The sequence below is a fragment of the Anomaloglossus baeobatrachus genome, chromosome 8 (assembly GCF_048569485.1).
Source record: "Anomaloglossus baeobatrachus isolate aAnoBae1 chromosome 8, aAnoBae1.hap1, whole genome shotgun sequence".
Classification (NCBI taxonomy): domain Eukaryota; kingdom Metazoa; phylum Chordata; class Amphibia; order Anura; family Aromobatidae; genus Anomaloglossus; species Anomaloglossus baeobatrachus.
Window position 1 is genome coordinate 135028958 of NC_134360.1, and position 17197 is coordinate 135046154.

The window sequence follows — 17197 nt, forward strand, 5'->3', positions numbered from 1 at the left end:
TGTTAATAGGGGGCATCACATATGACGATAGGATTAAGAATGCTACAAGAGCCCATATAGCTGACCAACATGCAGGTGGAAGACAAGTTCCAAATTTTACACCAGGGCCCATCCAGCTCTAGTTAAGTCACTGGTCTTTACCTTGAGGCACTGGTCACTAGATTCTGTGAGGGAATAGATCTAGGCCTCTCTGGATAATTACTCTGTGAGCAACACCTTTCAGTGCAATTATGTATTAAGAAAACTGTGATGTATATGGCATACCGTAGAGTATTTTTTTTATCTTTTTTTTAACGCCTGGAAACGGAAGACATATGCATTGTTTAAGCATAGACAATGAACATTTTATGGCCATACAATTATATTGTGTACTATATCTAGTTACATACTGCATAGACTTAAATGATCTAAATCTCCAACTTAGGTGTAATTCATACTAAATCGATTTATATATCAAATGCCTTTGTACAACAGTTTTCTTTGTTATAAAGCTTAATCACTGTGCACTGGCTTAAGAAATTTTACTTACGGTGCAAACATTAAACATTAACATTAAATATAAATGCTTGGTAATAATGAGAAAAAATGAAGTAGTATAATTGTAAGTATTAATTTGTCTGCTCTATTTAACCCCCCAAAACTATTTATTTGCGCATGTAGCTATTTTAAAAACAAGTCCAGCAATACCTTTTCTGTTATTGAGAAAACAGCATTGGAATTAATATACAAGTGAGGCTGTAGAGTTATAGTAGATCTGAAACCTCTGTCACTCCAGCTCTACTCCCCGCTCAGTGCCACCTTTTTCTTGACTAACAGCTCATTTGCCTGATGTCACACAGCATAGAGGCTGTCAGTCAAGCGGAAGGAGGCACCAGGCAAGGGATAGAGCTGGAGAGACAGAAGTGTCAGACCTACAGCAATATTTGCATATTGTCTCAAACTCTGACTTTTCAGTAATGGAGGAACAGACTGGACATGTTAAGACAAAAGCCTGGATAAAAACAAATGCCTTGCAGGTGCTGGCCCATTTCTTCAGTTTTGCTTTGGTTTGCACATAAAGGGGGGTAACTCGCTTTCCATGGGAAGATGTGAGACAGTGAGGCCTGGGTCCTGCTCTGCTCCCGTCTATTTTGAGGCCTACTGGCACATAGAGAGGTGACGTACTAGAGATATAACCCTTCTGATTGAGTGTACCCTGTCCCATTGGGATGGGTTTTATGCTTTTGATCAAATTGTTGTTTACACGTACTATTACTACTTATTTACTTACTGCAGGGTATTTGCTTATTTGTTTTATCCTAGCTTTTGTTTCTTACCAACAGGTCTCATTGCCCATTTATTCTGTTTGGTCATGTAAACGTATTCCTGAGCTGCATGCACATATACATTTCTGAGGGGGTGAAATCTGCAGACACATTTCTTTTAAGCATGGTTAGAACATCTTATCTTCAGCTATAAAGTAGAAAAGTAAATAATCAGTCTTACCATATACATTGAGGGTTGTTAATCTTTTCCTTGTACCAGCAACATTTGTCACCGTACATACATATTCTCCATCATCTTTTAAGTGGACACTTTCCAGGTGAAGACTTCCATCTGTCCGGACACTAACATATGGGTTTGATATCACCTACAGAACAAAATCACATTAGAAATTCTACCTGTGCATACCGTTATACACTGTCCACACAATACACATACAATAGCTAATAGTATAAAGGTTTTCACTACCTCTCATTTATTTGACATGTAAAATCAATAATTTCTAAGAAAAGCAATTAATATATAGCCAGAAAATAAAACGTTGCTCCCCTTCAAAGGTACATCAGTTACCAATAGTAAAGGTCTTAGTGGTCATGGCTGGAGAATAAAGGTATGAACACCTTATGGAATAAGAAGCACTAAACAGCATATACATAACATATAGCTTGTACTAAAGAAGAATGCTAGTCTGTGAGTGATAAAAGAAATCTCAGATCAGAAGAGAAGAAATATGACGATGTTTGCTGAGAGATTGATAAATTACATGTTGTGAATCATTGTCGTGTTAAGGCCCAGTCACACTAAATAACTTACCAGCGATTCCAACAACGATACAACCTGATATGGATCGCTGGTAAGTTGCTAGGAGGTCGCTGGTGAGATGTCACACAGTCAGACGCTTCAGCGATCCCACCAGCAACCTGACCTGGCAGGGATCGCTGGAGCGTCGCTACACGGGTTGCTGGTGAGCTTGTCACACAGGCAGATCTCACCAGCAACCCGTGACCAGCCCCCAGCGCCTCGTGGAAGCGATGCTGCGCTTGGTAACTAAGGTAAATATCGGGTAACCAACCCGATATTTACCTTGGTTACCAGCACACACCACTTAGCACTGGCTCCCTGCACACCTAGCAACAGTACACATCGGGTTAATTACCCGATGTGTACTCTGCTACGTGTGCAGGCAGCAGGAGCCGGCTTCTGCAGATGCTGGTAACCACAGTAAACATCGGGTACCCAAGAAGCCCTTACCTTAGTTACCCGATGTTTACCTTCGTTACCAGCGTCCGCTGCTCTCAGCTGTCAGTGCCAGCTCCTGTTCTCTGCACTCCTAGCCACAGTACACATTGGGTTAATTACCCCATGTGTACTCCAGCTACGTGTGCAGAAAACAGGAGCCGGCACTGACAGCTGAGAGCGGCGGATGCTGGTAACGAAGGTAAACATCGGGTAACCAATGTAAGGGCTTCTTGGTTACCCGATGTTTACCGTGGTTACCAGCGTCCGCAGAAACCGGCTCCTGCTGCCATTGTTGCTCTCTCACTGTCACACACAGCGATGTGCGCTTCACAGCGGGAGAGCAACAACTAAAAATGGCCCAGGACATTCAGCAACAACCAGCGACCTCACAGCAGGGGCCAGGTTGTTGCTGGATATCACACACAGCAACATCGCTAGCAACATCACAAAAGTTTTTCCTTAGCAGCGATGTTGCTAGCGATGTTGCTTAGTGTGACGTGGCCTTTAGACCTATTTTTATGGCTTTTTCCCTCTCCTGTCCTGTTTTGCTTTTTTATGTTCATGTTCAGCATTTAGATGCTATTCATCCAGGTACTGGACACAAGTGAACAACAGTAAGTGACTTACCATTACGCCATTTTTAAGCCACTGTCTGGCTGGAAGTGGATTTCCAGCCAGGAGTACACAAGGCAGGGTGATTTGGTTTCCTTCAATAACATTCACCACTTGAGGGCTCTCTCCAATTACTGGAATGACTAAAAGTGAATTTAAGAAAACAAAAATTAAAGTATAGGGATGAGAAATACACAAAAAAAAAATTCACCCTAGGGCCTATGGGTATGTGGTCTAAATAAATAAAGAGTTATAACCTCATTCTGAGCCCCATAGAACTATACCAGCCTGCAGGACATGGGATTTTGAGTCTATTATGTCATGAGTTCACAGCTTTGAGAAAACGATGTTAGAAGACATATACCTGAAACCTCTGTTTCTATACACAGGGTTTAGAATATAAAACTGTATCTTGAATCACACAAGAAGCATTAATTTTACAAAAATGCCCTGACTTGGCTACACCTAAGAATCAGACAGTATTGCTTCACACATGGAACTAGACTTCCTGGCATTAAATGAGCTTTCCACTTATAGGCTTCTGCCCTTTATTGGCCAGCACTGTTTTAAAATAATAAAATCAGATATTAGACACAAGTCAGGTATATATAATTGTTTTAACTTTAGTTGGTTAGGGACCGTCCCAGATGGGTACACCGTGACGAGGTGGGACGGCTTCTTACCTTTTTGCAAAAATGTATATACTAAGTACCCTGTTATTAAGCACTTGCATTTTATTCATTATTATTCAGGGTATTTTTCATACAATTTTTCTCTTTGTTTTTTTCTTGTCTAAAGGCTGCCATTTACATACTTGGAACGTGCATGTTTACTGTTTTTTGTTGTTACAGCTCAGTTTTTTGGTGTTTTTTGTCTGCTATCTTGCTTTACTGCAAGTTGGGGGTGCAGCCCTCCTTATACTGAGGCTGAACAACCAATTGCTTCCCACTTTGTTGTGTATTTAATCTGGGACCCAGCTGACCACTTGTTACCATCCACATTGGAGTTTTGATAGACACAAGTCAGGTATATGTAATTGTTTTAACTTTAGTTGGTTAGGGACCGTCCCAGATGGGTACACCGTGACGAGGTGGGACGGCTTCTTACCTTTTTGCAAAAATGTATATACTAAGTACCCTGTTATTAAGCACTTGCATTTTATTCATTATTATTCAGGGTATTTTTCATACAATTTTTCTCTTTGGTTTTTTTTTATGTCATGCGTTCACAGCTTTGAGAAAACGATGTTAGAAGACATATACATGAAACCTCTGTTTCTATACACAGGGTTTAGAATATAAAACTGTGTCCTGAATCACACAAGAAGCATTAATTTTACAAAAATGCCCTGACTTGGCTACACCTAAGAATCAGACAGTATTGCTTCACACATGGAACTAGATCTCCTGGCATTAAATGGGCTTTCCACTTATAGGCTTCTGCTCTTTATTGGCCAGCACTGTTTTAAAATAATAAAATCAGCTATTAGAGCAGAGCAGCAATGGAGAGCTGGACCTGGAGATGGCGAGTAGTCAGTGCTGGGCAATATAGGCCAGAAGTCTATGCATGGAAATCCCCTTTGAAGGGTCGCCTCTTCAAGACCAGGAACGGAGCTATCATTGGTGCAACCTGTGCAGCCACACAGGGACCCATGAGGTAGGGGGCCCATATCTAACTCCAAAGAAAGAATTGTGCATTATAATAAATTATTGGGCTGAAAAGGGGCCATATATTGTTCTTGCATGTCAGCCGTTTTCTATCTGTATCTGCAAGTGATTAAGACAACCTATTTTTCAAATTGAAAGGAGCCAGACAAAGCAGGATATCACAGATTCAGCTTCAATAACCTTCGGTAATCATCTGATATTACAGGAAAGACCTTCAGCAGCTCAAACAATTCTCCTGTAAAGGCCATATTCTAATGAAAGCTGTCTATCTAATGTATGTACTTGTGAGGTCAGTTGGGGTGAGGGGCACAGTGAATTACTTGTTCGCTGATCAGGCTAATAGATTATGGCAGGAGAACCTTCCATGATATTCATATTCCTGTATAGAACTTGGAAAACAGACATATGAGGAAAGTAAATATTTGCCTGGGTTGAATATCTTACCTAATCCAGTCAGTGTAATTGTAACTTGTGACTGAACTTTCCCAAATTGATTCTCAGCTTCACAGACATAGGAACCATTATCTCCTACCCAAAGATCTGAAAGATATGAGAAACTTATTATGTTCCCTTCATTCCAACACAACAAGCTATTAGTTGTACCACAGAGCTAACAAATATGCAAGTTATCGACTGAATGGACTGGACGCTAATACAGGTGCATCTCAATGAATTAGAATGTCCTCAAAAACTTAATATATTTCGGTAATTCAATACAAAAAGGGAAATGCATATATTATATAGAGTCATTACACAGAGTGATCTATTTCAAGTGTTTATTTCTGTTATTGTTGTTAATTCTGGCTTACATCCAATGAAAACCCAAAATCATTATCACAGAAAATTAGAATAATAACCAAAAAACACCTGCAAAGGCTTCCTAAGTGTTTAAAATGGTCCCTTATTCTGGTTCAGTAGGATACACAATCATGGGGAAGACGGCTGACTTGATAGATGTCCAGAAGACAGTCATTGACACACTCCACAAGGAGGGTAAGCTACAAAAGGTCATTGCTAAAGAAGCTAGTTGTTCCCAGAGTGCTGTATCCATGCATATTAATGGAAAGTTGAGTGGAAGGAAAAAGTGTGGTAGAAAAAAGGGGCACAAGCAACTAGGATAAGCGCAGCCTTGATAAGATTGTTAAGAAAAGGCCATTCAAAAATTTGGGGGAGATTCATAAGGAGTAGACTGCTGCTGGAGTCAGTGCTTCACAGGACATGGGATACAACTGTCGCATTCCTTGTGTCAAGCCACTCATGACCATTAGCCTATGCCAGAAGTGTATTACCTGGGCCAAAGACAAACAAAACTGGACTGTTGCTCAGTGGTCCAAGGTGTTGTTTTCAGATGAAAGTAAATTTTGCATTCCATTTGCAAATCAAGGTCCCAGAGTCTGGAGGAAGAGTGGAGAGGCCACAATCCAAGCTGCTTGAGGTCAAGTGTGAAGTTTCCACAATCAGTGATGGTTTGGGGAGCCATGTCATCTGCTGGTGTAGGTGCACTGTGTTTTATCAAGACCAAAGTAAGTGCAGCCGGCTACAAGGAAATTTTAGAACACTTCATGCTTCCCTCTGTCGAGAAGCTTTTTGAAGCTGGAAATTTCATTTTCCAGCAGGACTTTCATCTATCCACACTGCCAAAAGTACCAATACCTGGTTTAATAACCACAGTATCACTGTGCTTGATTGGCCAGCAAACTCGCCTGACCTAAACCCCATAGAGAAACTATGGGGTAATGTCAAGACGATGATGAGAAACACCAGACCCAACAATGCAGATGAGCTAAAGGCTACTATCAAAGCAACCTGGGCTTCCATAACACCTCAGCAGTGCCACAGGCTGATCGCCTCCATGCCACGCCACATTGATGCAGTAATTGATGCAAAAGGAGCCCCGACCAAGTATTGAGTGCTTTTACTGTACAGCTTTTCAGTAGGCGCCAACATTTATGAGTTTAAAATTATTTTTTCAGTTGATCTTATATAATATTCTAATTTTCTGAGATAATGACTTTTAGGGTTTTATTGGCTGTAAGCCATAATCATCAACAATAACAGAAATAAATACTTGAAATAGATCCCTTTGTGTGTAATGAATGACTATATAATGTATAGAAGTAGATCTCTCTGTGTGTAATGACTCTATATATCTATATATATAATTGCCTTATTCTGTCTGTCTGTCTGTCTGTCTTGCTCCAAAATTGTGTCCTTACGGTGACATGTCCTTACGGTGACAAACAGTGGATTGGCCGCTGGGCTCGCCATGGCCCCGCTCCCCCGCACGGATTGGCCACTCGCCTCGCCTCGGCTCCTCCCCCTGCACGGATTGGCCGCTCGCCTCCGCCCCCCCGCATGGATTGGACATGTCCTTACGGTGACAAACAGCGGATTGGCCGCTGGGCTCGCCATGGCCCCGCCCCCCCACACGGATTGGCCGCTCGGCCTCACGGATTGGCCGCTCGCCTCGGCTGCTCCCCCGCACGGATTGGCCGCTCGCCTCGGCTCCGCCCCCCCGCACGGATTGGCCACTCGCCCAGGCTCCGCCCCCCACACGGAATGGCCTCTCGCCCCGAGGTGAGCGCATCAAGGTCCTGCAGCGGCAGAACACACACACGCGCACACACATAAGAACAGACACACACACACATCAGATCACACTCACTCTCACACACACATCAGATCGCATCCACACACTTACAACATCCCGTGATATCGCTTGCTTCTTGGCGGCGATACTGTGCATGCAGTGACCTTCCAGGACCTGCCGGAGGATCACATGGCCGGAAGCATGTGGTATCTCCGGATGTTGTGATTGTGTGAGCGCGTATGTGCGATATCGTCAGTGTGTGTGTGTGAGTGTATGCGATCGGATGTGTGTGAGTGTGTTCTGATGTGTGAGTGTGTGTGTGTGAGTGTATGCGATCGGATCTGTGAGTGTCGGCAGAGAGAGGTGTTGTCTGCGTCCTTCCCTAGGAAGAAGGGGAAGGACGCAGACAACACCTCTCTCTGAACACCTCCCTCTGACCACCATTGCCTTCCAGGTAAAAATGTGCCATCTGTTTATTCTTACTTATACAAGCCTTGGTGCTTAGTTCCCTGAGTCTTTTGGATATGTCACTGCTACTATTATTGTCCTAATATTGTTTCAACCTGATTATAGGACTCTAATAGATGGGAATTTAAGGAAATTTTTCCTCCCCATTAATTAGTATCAGGCAGTCAGATGGATGCGTATTGTAGGAAATTTTTCCTCTCCATTAGATTGTGACATGGCCCTGCCTGGTGGTTAATGGTGGTTTTGGTTCTATCATATGTGTATTTTTGTGTAATTTACATGCAATATATGAAATAGTTGATGGTATACGATTACATTACATTATGGATAGACCAAAACATCAGTTTATAAAGAACCAGTGATAATTGTGTGTATATATAATCTGTTCAGTGAATGGTGTCTGCGCCCCCACTTGTTTCGTGCCGCCCCGCACCTACCCCTGTGTTAATAAAGATTTCACCTTTTGCACCTTGGATTTCTGGTCGTGCTTTTCTCTTTGATCCATATATATATATATATATATATATATATATATATCTATATATATATATATATATAGATATATATATATATATATATATATATATATATATATAAAACAAAAATCATACATTAACTACACAATACGTAAATTCTAGAAAACCCGATGCGTAGAATCGGGCCACCTTCTAGTATATAATATATAGAAATAGATCCCTCTGTGTGTAATGACTCTATAATATATATAAGGCCCGTTTCACACGTCAGTGAAAAACACTGACGTTTTTCACTGGCATGTAAAAGACGCACATGTCCCTCCGTGTCCCGTGAATCACGGCACATGTGGGTTGTCTAAGTGCAATCCGGGCTCCGTTCTCCGTGGCCCGTGATTGCACTTAGAGATTAACTCACCTGTGCGCGCTCCCGCTCTCCATGGTGCTGATCGCTCCCGCGGTGCAGCATCCGGCCGGCGCTGACCCCCGCAGCAGCTGCTTCCGGGTCGGCTGTGTCGTGCATCATGAATATGCGCGACAGTAATGAGTCGGCTCAGAAGCAGCAGGCTGCACGGGCTGCAGAGGACATCGCTGGAGCCGGGTGAGTAAAAATGATTTTTATTTTAAAAGCACGTTTTTTTCTGGCACGTGTTTCACGGACCACACCACTGCGTGGTCCGTGGGACATCAGTGATGGCAGAAAAAAATGGACATGTCTCCGTGCGGCAATCACGGACACTCGGGTACGCCGCACAGAGACATGGTCAGTGAAAAATCACTGATGTGTGAGCAGACCCATTCATTATAATGGGTCTGCGTATGTCAGTGATTCTGGTACGTTTAAAAAAAAGCACAAACGTCCCAGAATCACTGACGTGTGAAAGAGGCCTAAGAAATAGATCCCTCTGTGTGTAATGACTCTATATAATATATGTGTTTCCCTTTTTGTGTTGAATTACTGAAATAAATTAACATTTTGATGATATTCTAATTTATTGAGATGCACTTGTATGTGCATTTATGGTTAAAAGCATATTCATTCATATTCATTTATTCTGTGTATATTTATTACTTCACCTTTCCTCTTTTTTGTAATATTGCATAAAGTGGATCGGTCACCAGACTTCACAGTAAATCGTCATACATTATGAAATAAATCTCTTTCACTATATATTTACCTTTAGAAAATATAACTGCATTATAAATTAGAACCAATTGAATATTTTACTGTTATAAATGTCCTTTACGACTATTCCTCTGTGTAAAGATCAGAAGCAGCAATGCATACTTTACACATAGAATACATTGTCTCAACAATTTTGGTTTCTTTTTTTATATTCATCAGTACAATGATATCCACTATAGGTTCACCACTTGGCGATCAATGCTTTACCATAAAGACCAAGAAGTTACTACTAGGGGAGCAGCCATAGCTACTGCCCAACCAAAAACCGATCACACTTAGGGGTACTTTGCACGCTGCGACATCGCTACTGCGATATCATCAGGTCAAATCGAAAGTGACGCACATCCGGCACCAGTAACGACGTCGCAACGTGTAAAGCCTAGATGCGCCGATAAACAATCGCAAAAGCGTCGAAAATCGGTGATCTGTGTAGCGTCGGTCATTTTCATAATGTTGCCCCAATAGGAGATACGATGTTGTTCCTCGTTCCTGCGGCAGCACACATCGCTGTGTGTGAAGCCGCAGGAGCGAGGAACATCTCCTTACCTGCCTCCACCAGCAATGCAGAAAGAAGAAGGTGGGCGGGATCTTTACGTCCCGCTCATCTCCGCCCCTTCGCTTCTATTGGCCGCCTGCCGTGTGACGTCGCTGTGAAGCCGCATGACCCGCCCCCTTAGGAAGGAGGTGGATCGCAAGCCTGAGCGACGTCGCAGGGCAGGTAAGTGCGTGTGAAGCTACCGTAGCGATAATGTTCACTACGGCAGCTATCACAAGATATCGCATGTGCGACAGGGGCGGGCACTATCGCGCTCGGCATCGCTAGCATCGGCTAGCGATGTCGCAACGTGCAAAGTACCCCTTACATTCACTATAAAGGGGCCACTATGATGAAGAATGGTTAGAAATCTGTGTGGATTTTAGAGGGGAAAAGGCGGCCATAATAATTATTGCCATTCTATTCCCTGAATGAATGAGGCCCCATACCAGGACTCCCTGGTTTATATCGTGTGCCAAATTAAAACAAATTAAAATCTGAAGTACTTGGTGTGTCAACCAATATGAAAGCCACAACACAACCCGTGAGGGTGTGTTCACGCGGAACACTTATGCAGCAGACTTTCCCTGTTACATTTTACGGCATATTACAGTACCAGCAATGTGGATGAGCTGCGGCATACATTTGGCATTGCTGAAGATTTGACATTTGCAGCTTGTGAATTAATACTGGGGATTTTACAGAACACTTCATCCTTTGTAAATACTATTCATAAATCCTTTTGTTATATAAATAGTTTAAATATCTAATTATCTCACTATCAACATGATTCCAACTCTCAATAATGGACAATGATAGCAAAGGGCTCCAGTGCCAGGCATGAGTCTGGGTGTATAAGGGCCCCCCATCATTCATTTGAACATACAAATCTATATATGAAAAACACACAGACATGCCTATACAGATTAGAGTCACATATACATTTAACAAGTGTATAAAATACATTATACATCACAAACATACACATTATGGAATTATATACGCATTATACAAACACACACATACATCAACATTGTCCACACAAATATAAAAAATAGTCTGCTTTTCTTTATTTCAGCTGGATTCAGCTTGTAATTTTATTATTTTACTGAGGTACCAGTTGATGATGTTTATTTAATTTAAGTTTATTTTATAAGCGTTTTACAAAAATACATTTTTAAAAAAAATAGTGTTTGCTTCATTACTTTTCTAGACTGTGTGCAGAATTATTAGACAAATGAGTATTTTGATCACATGATACTTTTTATACATGTTGTCCTGCTCCAAGCTGTATAGGCTTGAGAGCCAACTACCAATTAAGCAAATCAGGTGATGTGCATCTCTGTAATGAGGAGGGGTGCGGTGTAATGACATCAACACGCTATATAAGGTGTGCTTAATGATTAGGCAACTTCCTTTCCTTTGGCAAAATGGGTCAGAAGAGAGATTTGACGGGCTCTGAAAAGTCCAAAATTGTGAGATGTCTTGCAGAGGGATGCAGCAGTCTTGAAATTGCGAAACTTTTGAAGCGTGATCACCGAACAATCAAGCGTTTCATGGCAAATAGCCAACAGGGTCATAAGAAGTGTGTTGGGCAAAAAAGGATGCAAAATAACTGCCCCTGAATTCAAGGAAAATCAAACATGAAGCTGCCAAGATGCCATTTGCCACTAGTTTGGCCATATTTCCATATATTCAGAGCTGCAACGTTACTGGAGTATCAAAAAACACAAGGTGTGCCATACTCAGGGACATGGCCAAGGTAAGGAAGGCTAAAAAACGACCACCTTTGAGCAAGAAAGATAAGATAGAATGTCAAGACTGGGCCAAGAAATATCTTAAGACTGATTTTTCAAAGGTTTTATGGACTGATGAAATGAGAGTGACGCTTGATGGGCAAGCTGGATGGGCCAGAGGCTGGATCAGTAAAGGCCAGAGAGCTCCATTCCGACTCAGACGCCACCAAGGTGGAGGTGGGGTACTGGTATGGGCTGGTATCATCAAAGATGAACTTGTGGGACCTTTTCGGGTTGAGGATGGAGTGAAGCTCAACTCCCAGACGTACTGCCAGTTTCTTGAAGACAAGTTCTTCAAGCAGTGGTACAGAAATAAGTCAGTATCATTCAAGAAAAACATGATTTTCATGCAGGACAATGCTCCATCACATGCATCCAACTACTCCACAGCGTGGCTGGCCAGTAAAGTTCTAAAATATGAAAAAATAATGCATGGCCCCCTTGTTCACCTGATCTGAACCCCATAGAGAACCTGTGGTCCCTCATAAAATGTGAGATCTACAGGGAGGGAAAACAGCACACCTTTCGGAACAGTGTCTGGGAGGCTGTGGTGGCAGCTGCATGCAATGTTGATCGTAAAGAGATCAAGCAACTGACAGAATCTATGGATGGTAGGCTGTTGAGTGTCATCATAAAGAAAGGTGGCTATATTGGTCACTAATTTTTTGGGGTTTTGTTTCTGCATGTAAGAAATGTTTATTTCTAAATGTTGTGCAGTTATATTGGTTTACCTGGTGAAAATAAACAAGTGAGATGGGAATATATTTGTTTTTATTAAGTTGCCTAATAATTCTGCACAGTAATAGTTACCTGCATAACCAGATATCCTCCTAAGATAGCCAAATCTAAAACAAACCCACTCCAACTTCCAAAAATATTAAGCTTTGATATTTATGAGTCTTTTTGGTTGATTGAGAACATAGTTGTTGATCAATAATAAAAAAAAATCCTCTAAAATACAACTTGCCTAATAATTCTGCACACAGTGTATAACACGGAAGACTGTTAATGTTGTTACTTTCCATAACACATGTCATGAGTTTGTGTTCTTACAAACAGAGGTTGAGAATTAATTCAATATATGGAGGCATACACTGAAAACAGACAGTGGACCTTCTCCAAAATATGCTGTGTGGGTGCATCTATATTGGGAATTAAGAGAATTCAGGAGTAGAGATGATCAAACCCAAATTGTAAACTTCGGGGGTTCGTATTGAACACAGACTTTTAAAAAACCTCATTACCCAATTTTGTAATTCAGGTGCTCTTCGTATGCTGACCACTAAATCGACCATCGCTGTGCTCGGGTACACTTTGTGTGCAGCGCAGTGCGAGCCGCTTGTAGTCTCTGAATGGCTCTCACTAACAACAATGTTTTCGGGTGCTGTGTCTAAAAAAACCCAAAACACCCTCCCTCCACGGAAATACTCTGAGTATGGCTAGTTGTATGTGGGCAGAGAGCCGAACTGCCCAATCATTGACTTCCAATAGGGTTCGGGCTCAAGGATCAGGTTCAGGTCAAGCCTGTGTTCCAAGTTGAACTTTATCTGAAATCCGGGTGAACCCTGCGAACCCAAACTTCCACGAGTCCACACATCTCTACTCAGGAGCATCCTGGACTCTTAATGGAAAGCAGTGACCTGGGGCTGATGAGACAAGTGCTAATCAGTTTCTTCTAAAAAACCACTTCAGTGACTTGCCCACTTCACCTGGCTGGTGTCCTGGTCCTGTGTCTGCCAGGTTATCTGGACTGTGCCATACCAAGGAAACATGATGCACGTGCAATAGTTTGGGACCCCTGCAGTATTCTGTTTTGCTATTTCCCCCATGGTCATTTGTTATATGCTTGCATTAACACTTACTGTTGATCTGGAGTGTGCCAGTTTTCTGGTTATATATTAGAGGCTTTGATCTTGGTGAAGTGATATTTAGTTTTCTCCATTTTATTTTTGGTTCTGGAATTCCTTGGGCAGTGCAAGACAATGTCACATCTGATCCAATATCCACTGCTATGTCATCTGGAATCTGTATGAACACAGGTGCAGCTGGAAGAAAGATGTCATGTAAAACTATTAAAAAATATCTAAAAGTATTGTGTGTATGTGAGACCTAATAACATTGATTAACATGTTAGGCTATAGCCTGAACTTGACAGACTTAAGTCTTCTTTCAACCTTAACAAAAAACTTACAGCCAACATTGAGTGAAACTTGTCCAGTTGCTTTTCCAGCTTCATTAGATGCTAAACAGGTATAATCTCCGGCATCTGTATACTTTGTATTCTTAATGGTCAAAGTACCAAGATGGTTCTCAATAGATATTAATGATAATGTACTTATTGGTAAATCACCTGGTTAAATAAATATTGAAGAAATTTTAAAATAAATTGATGGGAACATAAAACAGTGTAATGTGGGAATGCTATAAGCTTACCAGTACCTTTAAACCAGGTTACATGGGGATTTGGAACGCCAGTCGCTTTACATTCCATTGTGGTTTCTGTATTAACTGCAACCATCATTTCTTTTTTCACGACCATCACAACTGGCGCCTCTGGGAAACAATGGCATTAGCATGATGTTGTAATTAACATAGGATATATTCAACACAGATGTCACAAACATCATCAAAAAATTAAAATGATTAATGCAATATTTATTACACAATTAATTCAGTGTATAAATAGAGGTGTCGTGTATACACAGCCAGATCATGACAATGGTCAATTAGGGTCATTCCTCTAGGTCCAGAAACACTAATCCAGTCATTAAACATTTTAATATATTTCATCAGTTTTGTTGCCCCTCAGAAAATTGTAACCATCCACTGTATTTTGATGGTTAAATTTCTTATATAAACACTACATAAACACAAACCTACACGTGTTTGGTCTAATACAAAGAATAAAACATTAACACTACTCCCAAACAATGGCAGACGTATTACTATTTCACCTGCCTAAAACAAGGCCACTTACAACCATGTAAGTAGACAAAAAAGTTATAGTTGCAAAAAAGAGTAGATCCAAAAATGAAACATAACATGCCTGTCATTAACTTTTTTTTATTTCATTGCAGGAGTGGTGTTCCAATTGTTAGACCCCCTGCCCCATCTCTTATACTCACCCTCCGCCATCTTTATTTGTTTCCAGCATCACCCCGATCAGTCTCCAGCAGTTTGTGATCTGCCAGTAGCTCCAGTATTTCACCGGAGGTTACAAATCAATACAAGTCTTTGAGAGCATCATTCTGGGCTCGTAGAGATGTATTGGCGGACAATATTGGCAGCCATAGAGATGTATAGGCAGACATTACAGGGTCAAGATGGCACTGCGGGACCAGAGTAACACCGAAAAATGATGAAGCCTTTGAATAGTAAGTATAAGCCCATGGGCAGGGGAGTTAGATTTAACACTAGAACTACTGGACTCGTGACACCTATATAGAAATACATAGTGCAAAGTTGTCAAAATGACTACCTCAGTAGTTCTAGTGTTAAGGCACTACTCCAGAGGTGAAAAAAACCCCCACTGGAGAGGTGCTTTAAAAACAAAATACAGTTTGTACCCCAGAATGTGTTCACATACCTACAGTGTACACATCATTTTTGAACGGGTTAGATATGAAGTGGAATAGATCCACACACCATATGTAGTCACATGTAAAAAATAATAATATGGGGCTAGTAGCCGCTTGGTGTGGAAATATTCAGATATTCTTTGTCCGTGTGTGTGTGAAAAAAGCATTAAAAAGGACCTGTCGCCAAGTCAAAAGTGTCCAGTTTTTGCCCGTCTTTTATTCCCGCTGTTCCCAAGTATTCTAGCATTCTGTAATTTGATTTTTAAAACTCTTAGGTATTACTATGAAAATTATCAGTAATTAAAAGGGCCAATGTCTCTGGAACCATATGATGGATTAAAAAGCAGAAATGGAATACCTTGGGGGGGGGGTTGCAAGAATAACCGAAGAGCAAATAATGACTACTTTTGACCACTGTTGACAAATCCTCTTTAATGACTCACACTATATGTGATCCAATTTTTATATTTCAGATATGCCAAAGCTAAAGGTCCAGTCACACTAAGCAACTTACCAGCGATCCCAACAACGATAGGGATCGCTGGTAAGTTGCTAGGAGGTTGCTGGTGAGATGTCACACTGCGACGCTCCAGCGATCCCACCAGCAACCTGACCTGGCAGGGATCGCTGGAGCGTCGCTACACGAGTTGCTGGTGAGCTCACCAGCAACCAATGACCAGCCCCCAGCGCCGCGTGGAAGATGCTGCGCTTGGTAACTAAGGTAAATATCGGGTAACCAACCCGATATTTACCTTGGTTACCAGCGCACGGAGCTACACGTGCAGGGAGCAGCGCACACTGCTTAGCGCTGGCTCCCTGCTCTCCTAGCTACAGCACACATCGGGTTAATTAACCCGATGTGTGCTGCAGCTAAATGTGCACAGAGCAGGAGCCGGCACTGACAGTGAACGGCGGAGGCTGTTAACGAAGGTAAATATCGGGTAACCAAGGACAGGGCTTCTTGGTTACCCGATGTTTACTGTGGTTACCAGCCTCCGCAGAAGCCGGCTCCTGCTGCCTGCACGTTTAGTTGTTGCTGTCTCGCTGTCACACACAGCGATCTGTGCTTCACAGCGGGACAGCAACAACTAAAAAATGGCCCAGGACATTCAGCAACAACCAACGACCTCACAGCAGGGGCCAGGTTGTTGCTGGATGTCACACACAGCAACATCGCTAGCAACGTCACAAAAGTTGTTCGTTAGCAGCGATGTTGCTAGCGATGTTGCTTAGTGTGACGAGGCCTTAATTTATTGCTCTTTTTAAGTTATGGTTGGTGGTTAATAAGTTTAACCCAAACTGGGTAATTTAAAAGTAGTGGCCAATGTTGCTCCAACATATTTTTACATTTTTTGATGATAAGAATCTTGTTTGATGATCATTAATGTCAGGTTTTTCAGGTGGAGGGGAGATATGTATTGCAGAGGTGGTTATCTTCAGTGATGTAAGCCTAGAATCTAGCTACATTAAGTATACTACTGAGAGGGTTAATAAGGCGTGGGAAGAGCTGGGTTTACGAGCAGTCGGAGAGACGGGTAGGACTGGCTGCTCACATATCCTCATAAGGGCATGGTATGGTGGACATAAGAAAGTCCTGGTGGATTCATTAGTGGTCTGTGTGTAGAGGTAAGAAGTCCTCCTGTATGAAGTCTCCATGTTTGGACTTGTATACTGGTCTAATACTGTAGTGCCTTTGCTAGGACTGTGTATACTGTTTACCTGCCAAGAAAGGCCATTTATTTTCCTTGCATGTGGCTTGATTTATGGAGTTTTAATAAAGCAGCCTGGAC

The 17197-nt window shown here is 41.9% G+C and overlaps 1 protein-coding gene across 1 annotated transcript in view; it reads right to left on the reverse strand.

Annotated features, from left to right (window-relative positions):
- Positions 1-17197, reverse strand: part of HMCN1 (hemicentin 1) — a 921797-nt gene that overhangs the window by 746232 nt on the left and 158368 nt on the right. Inside the window, exons 14-19 of the mRNA XM_075322013.1 lie at positions 14269-14382; positions 14021-14179; positions 13692-13874; positions 5226-5321; positions 3130-3257; positions 1486-1630 (exon numbers count right to left, since the gene is read on the reverse strand). Of these exons, the coding sequence (XP_075178128.1) occupies positions 1486-1630; positions 3130-3257; positions 5226-5321; positions 13692-13874; positions 14021-14179; positions 14269-14382 (825 nt within the window). The remainder of the gene's footprint in view (positions 1-1485; positions 1631-3129; positions 3258-5225; positions 5322-13691; positions 13875-14020; positions 14180-14268; positions 14383-17197) is intronic.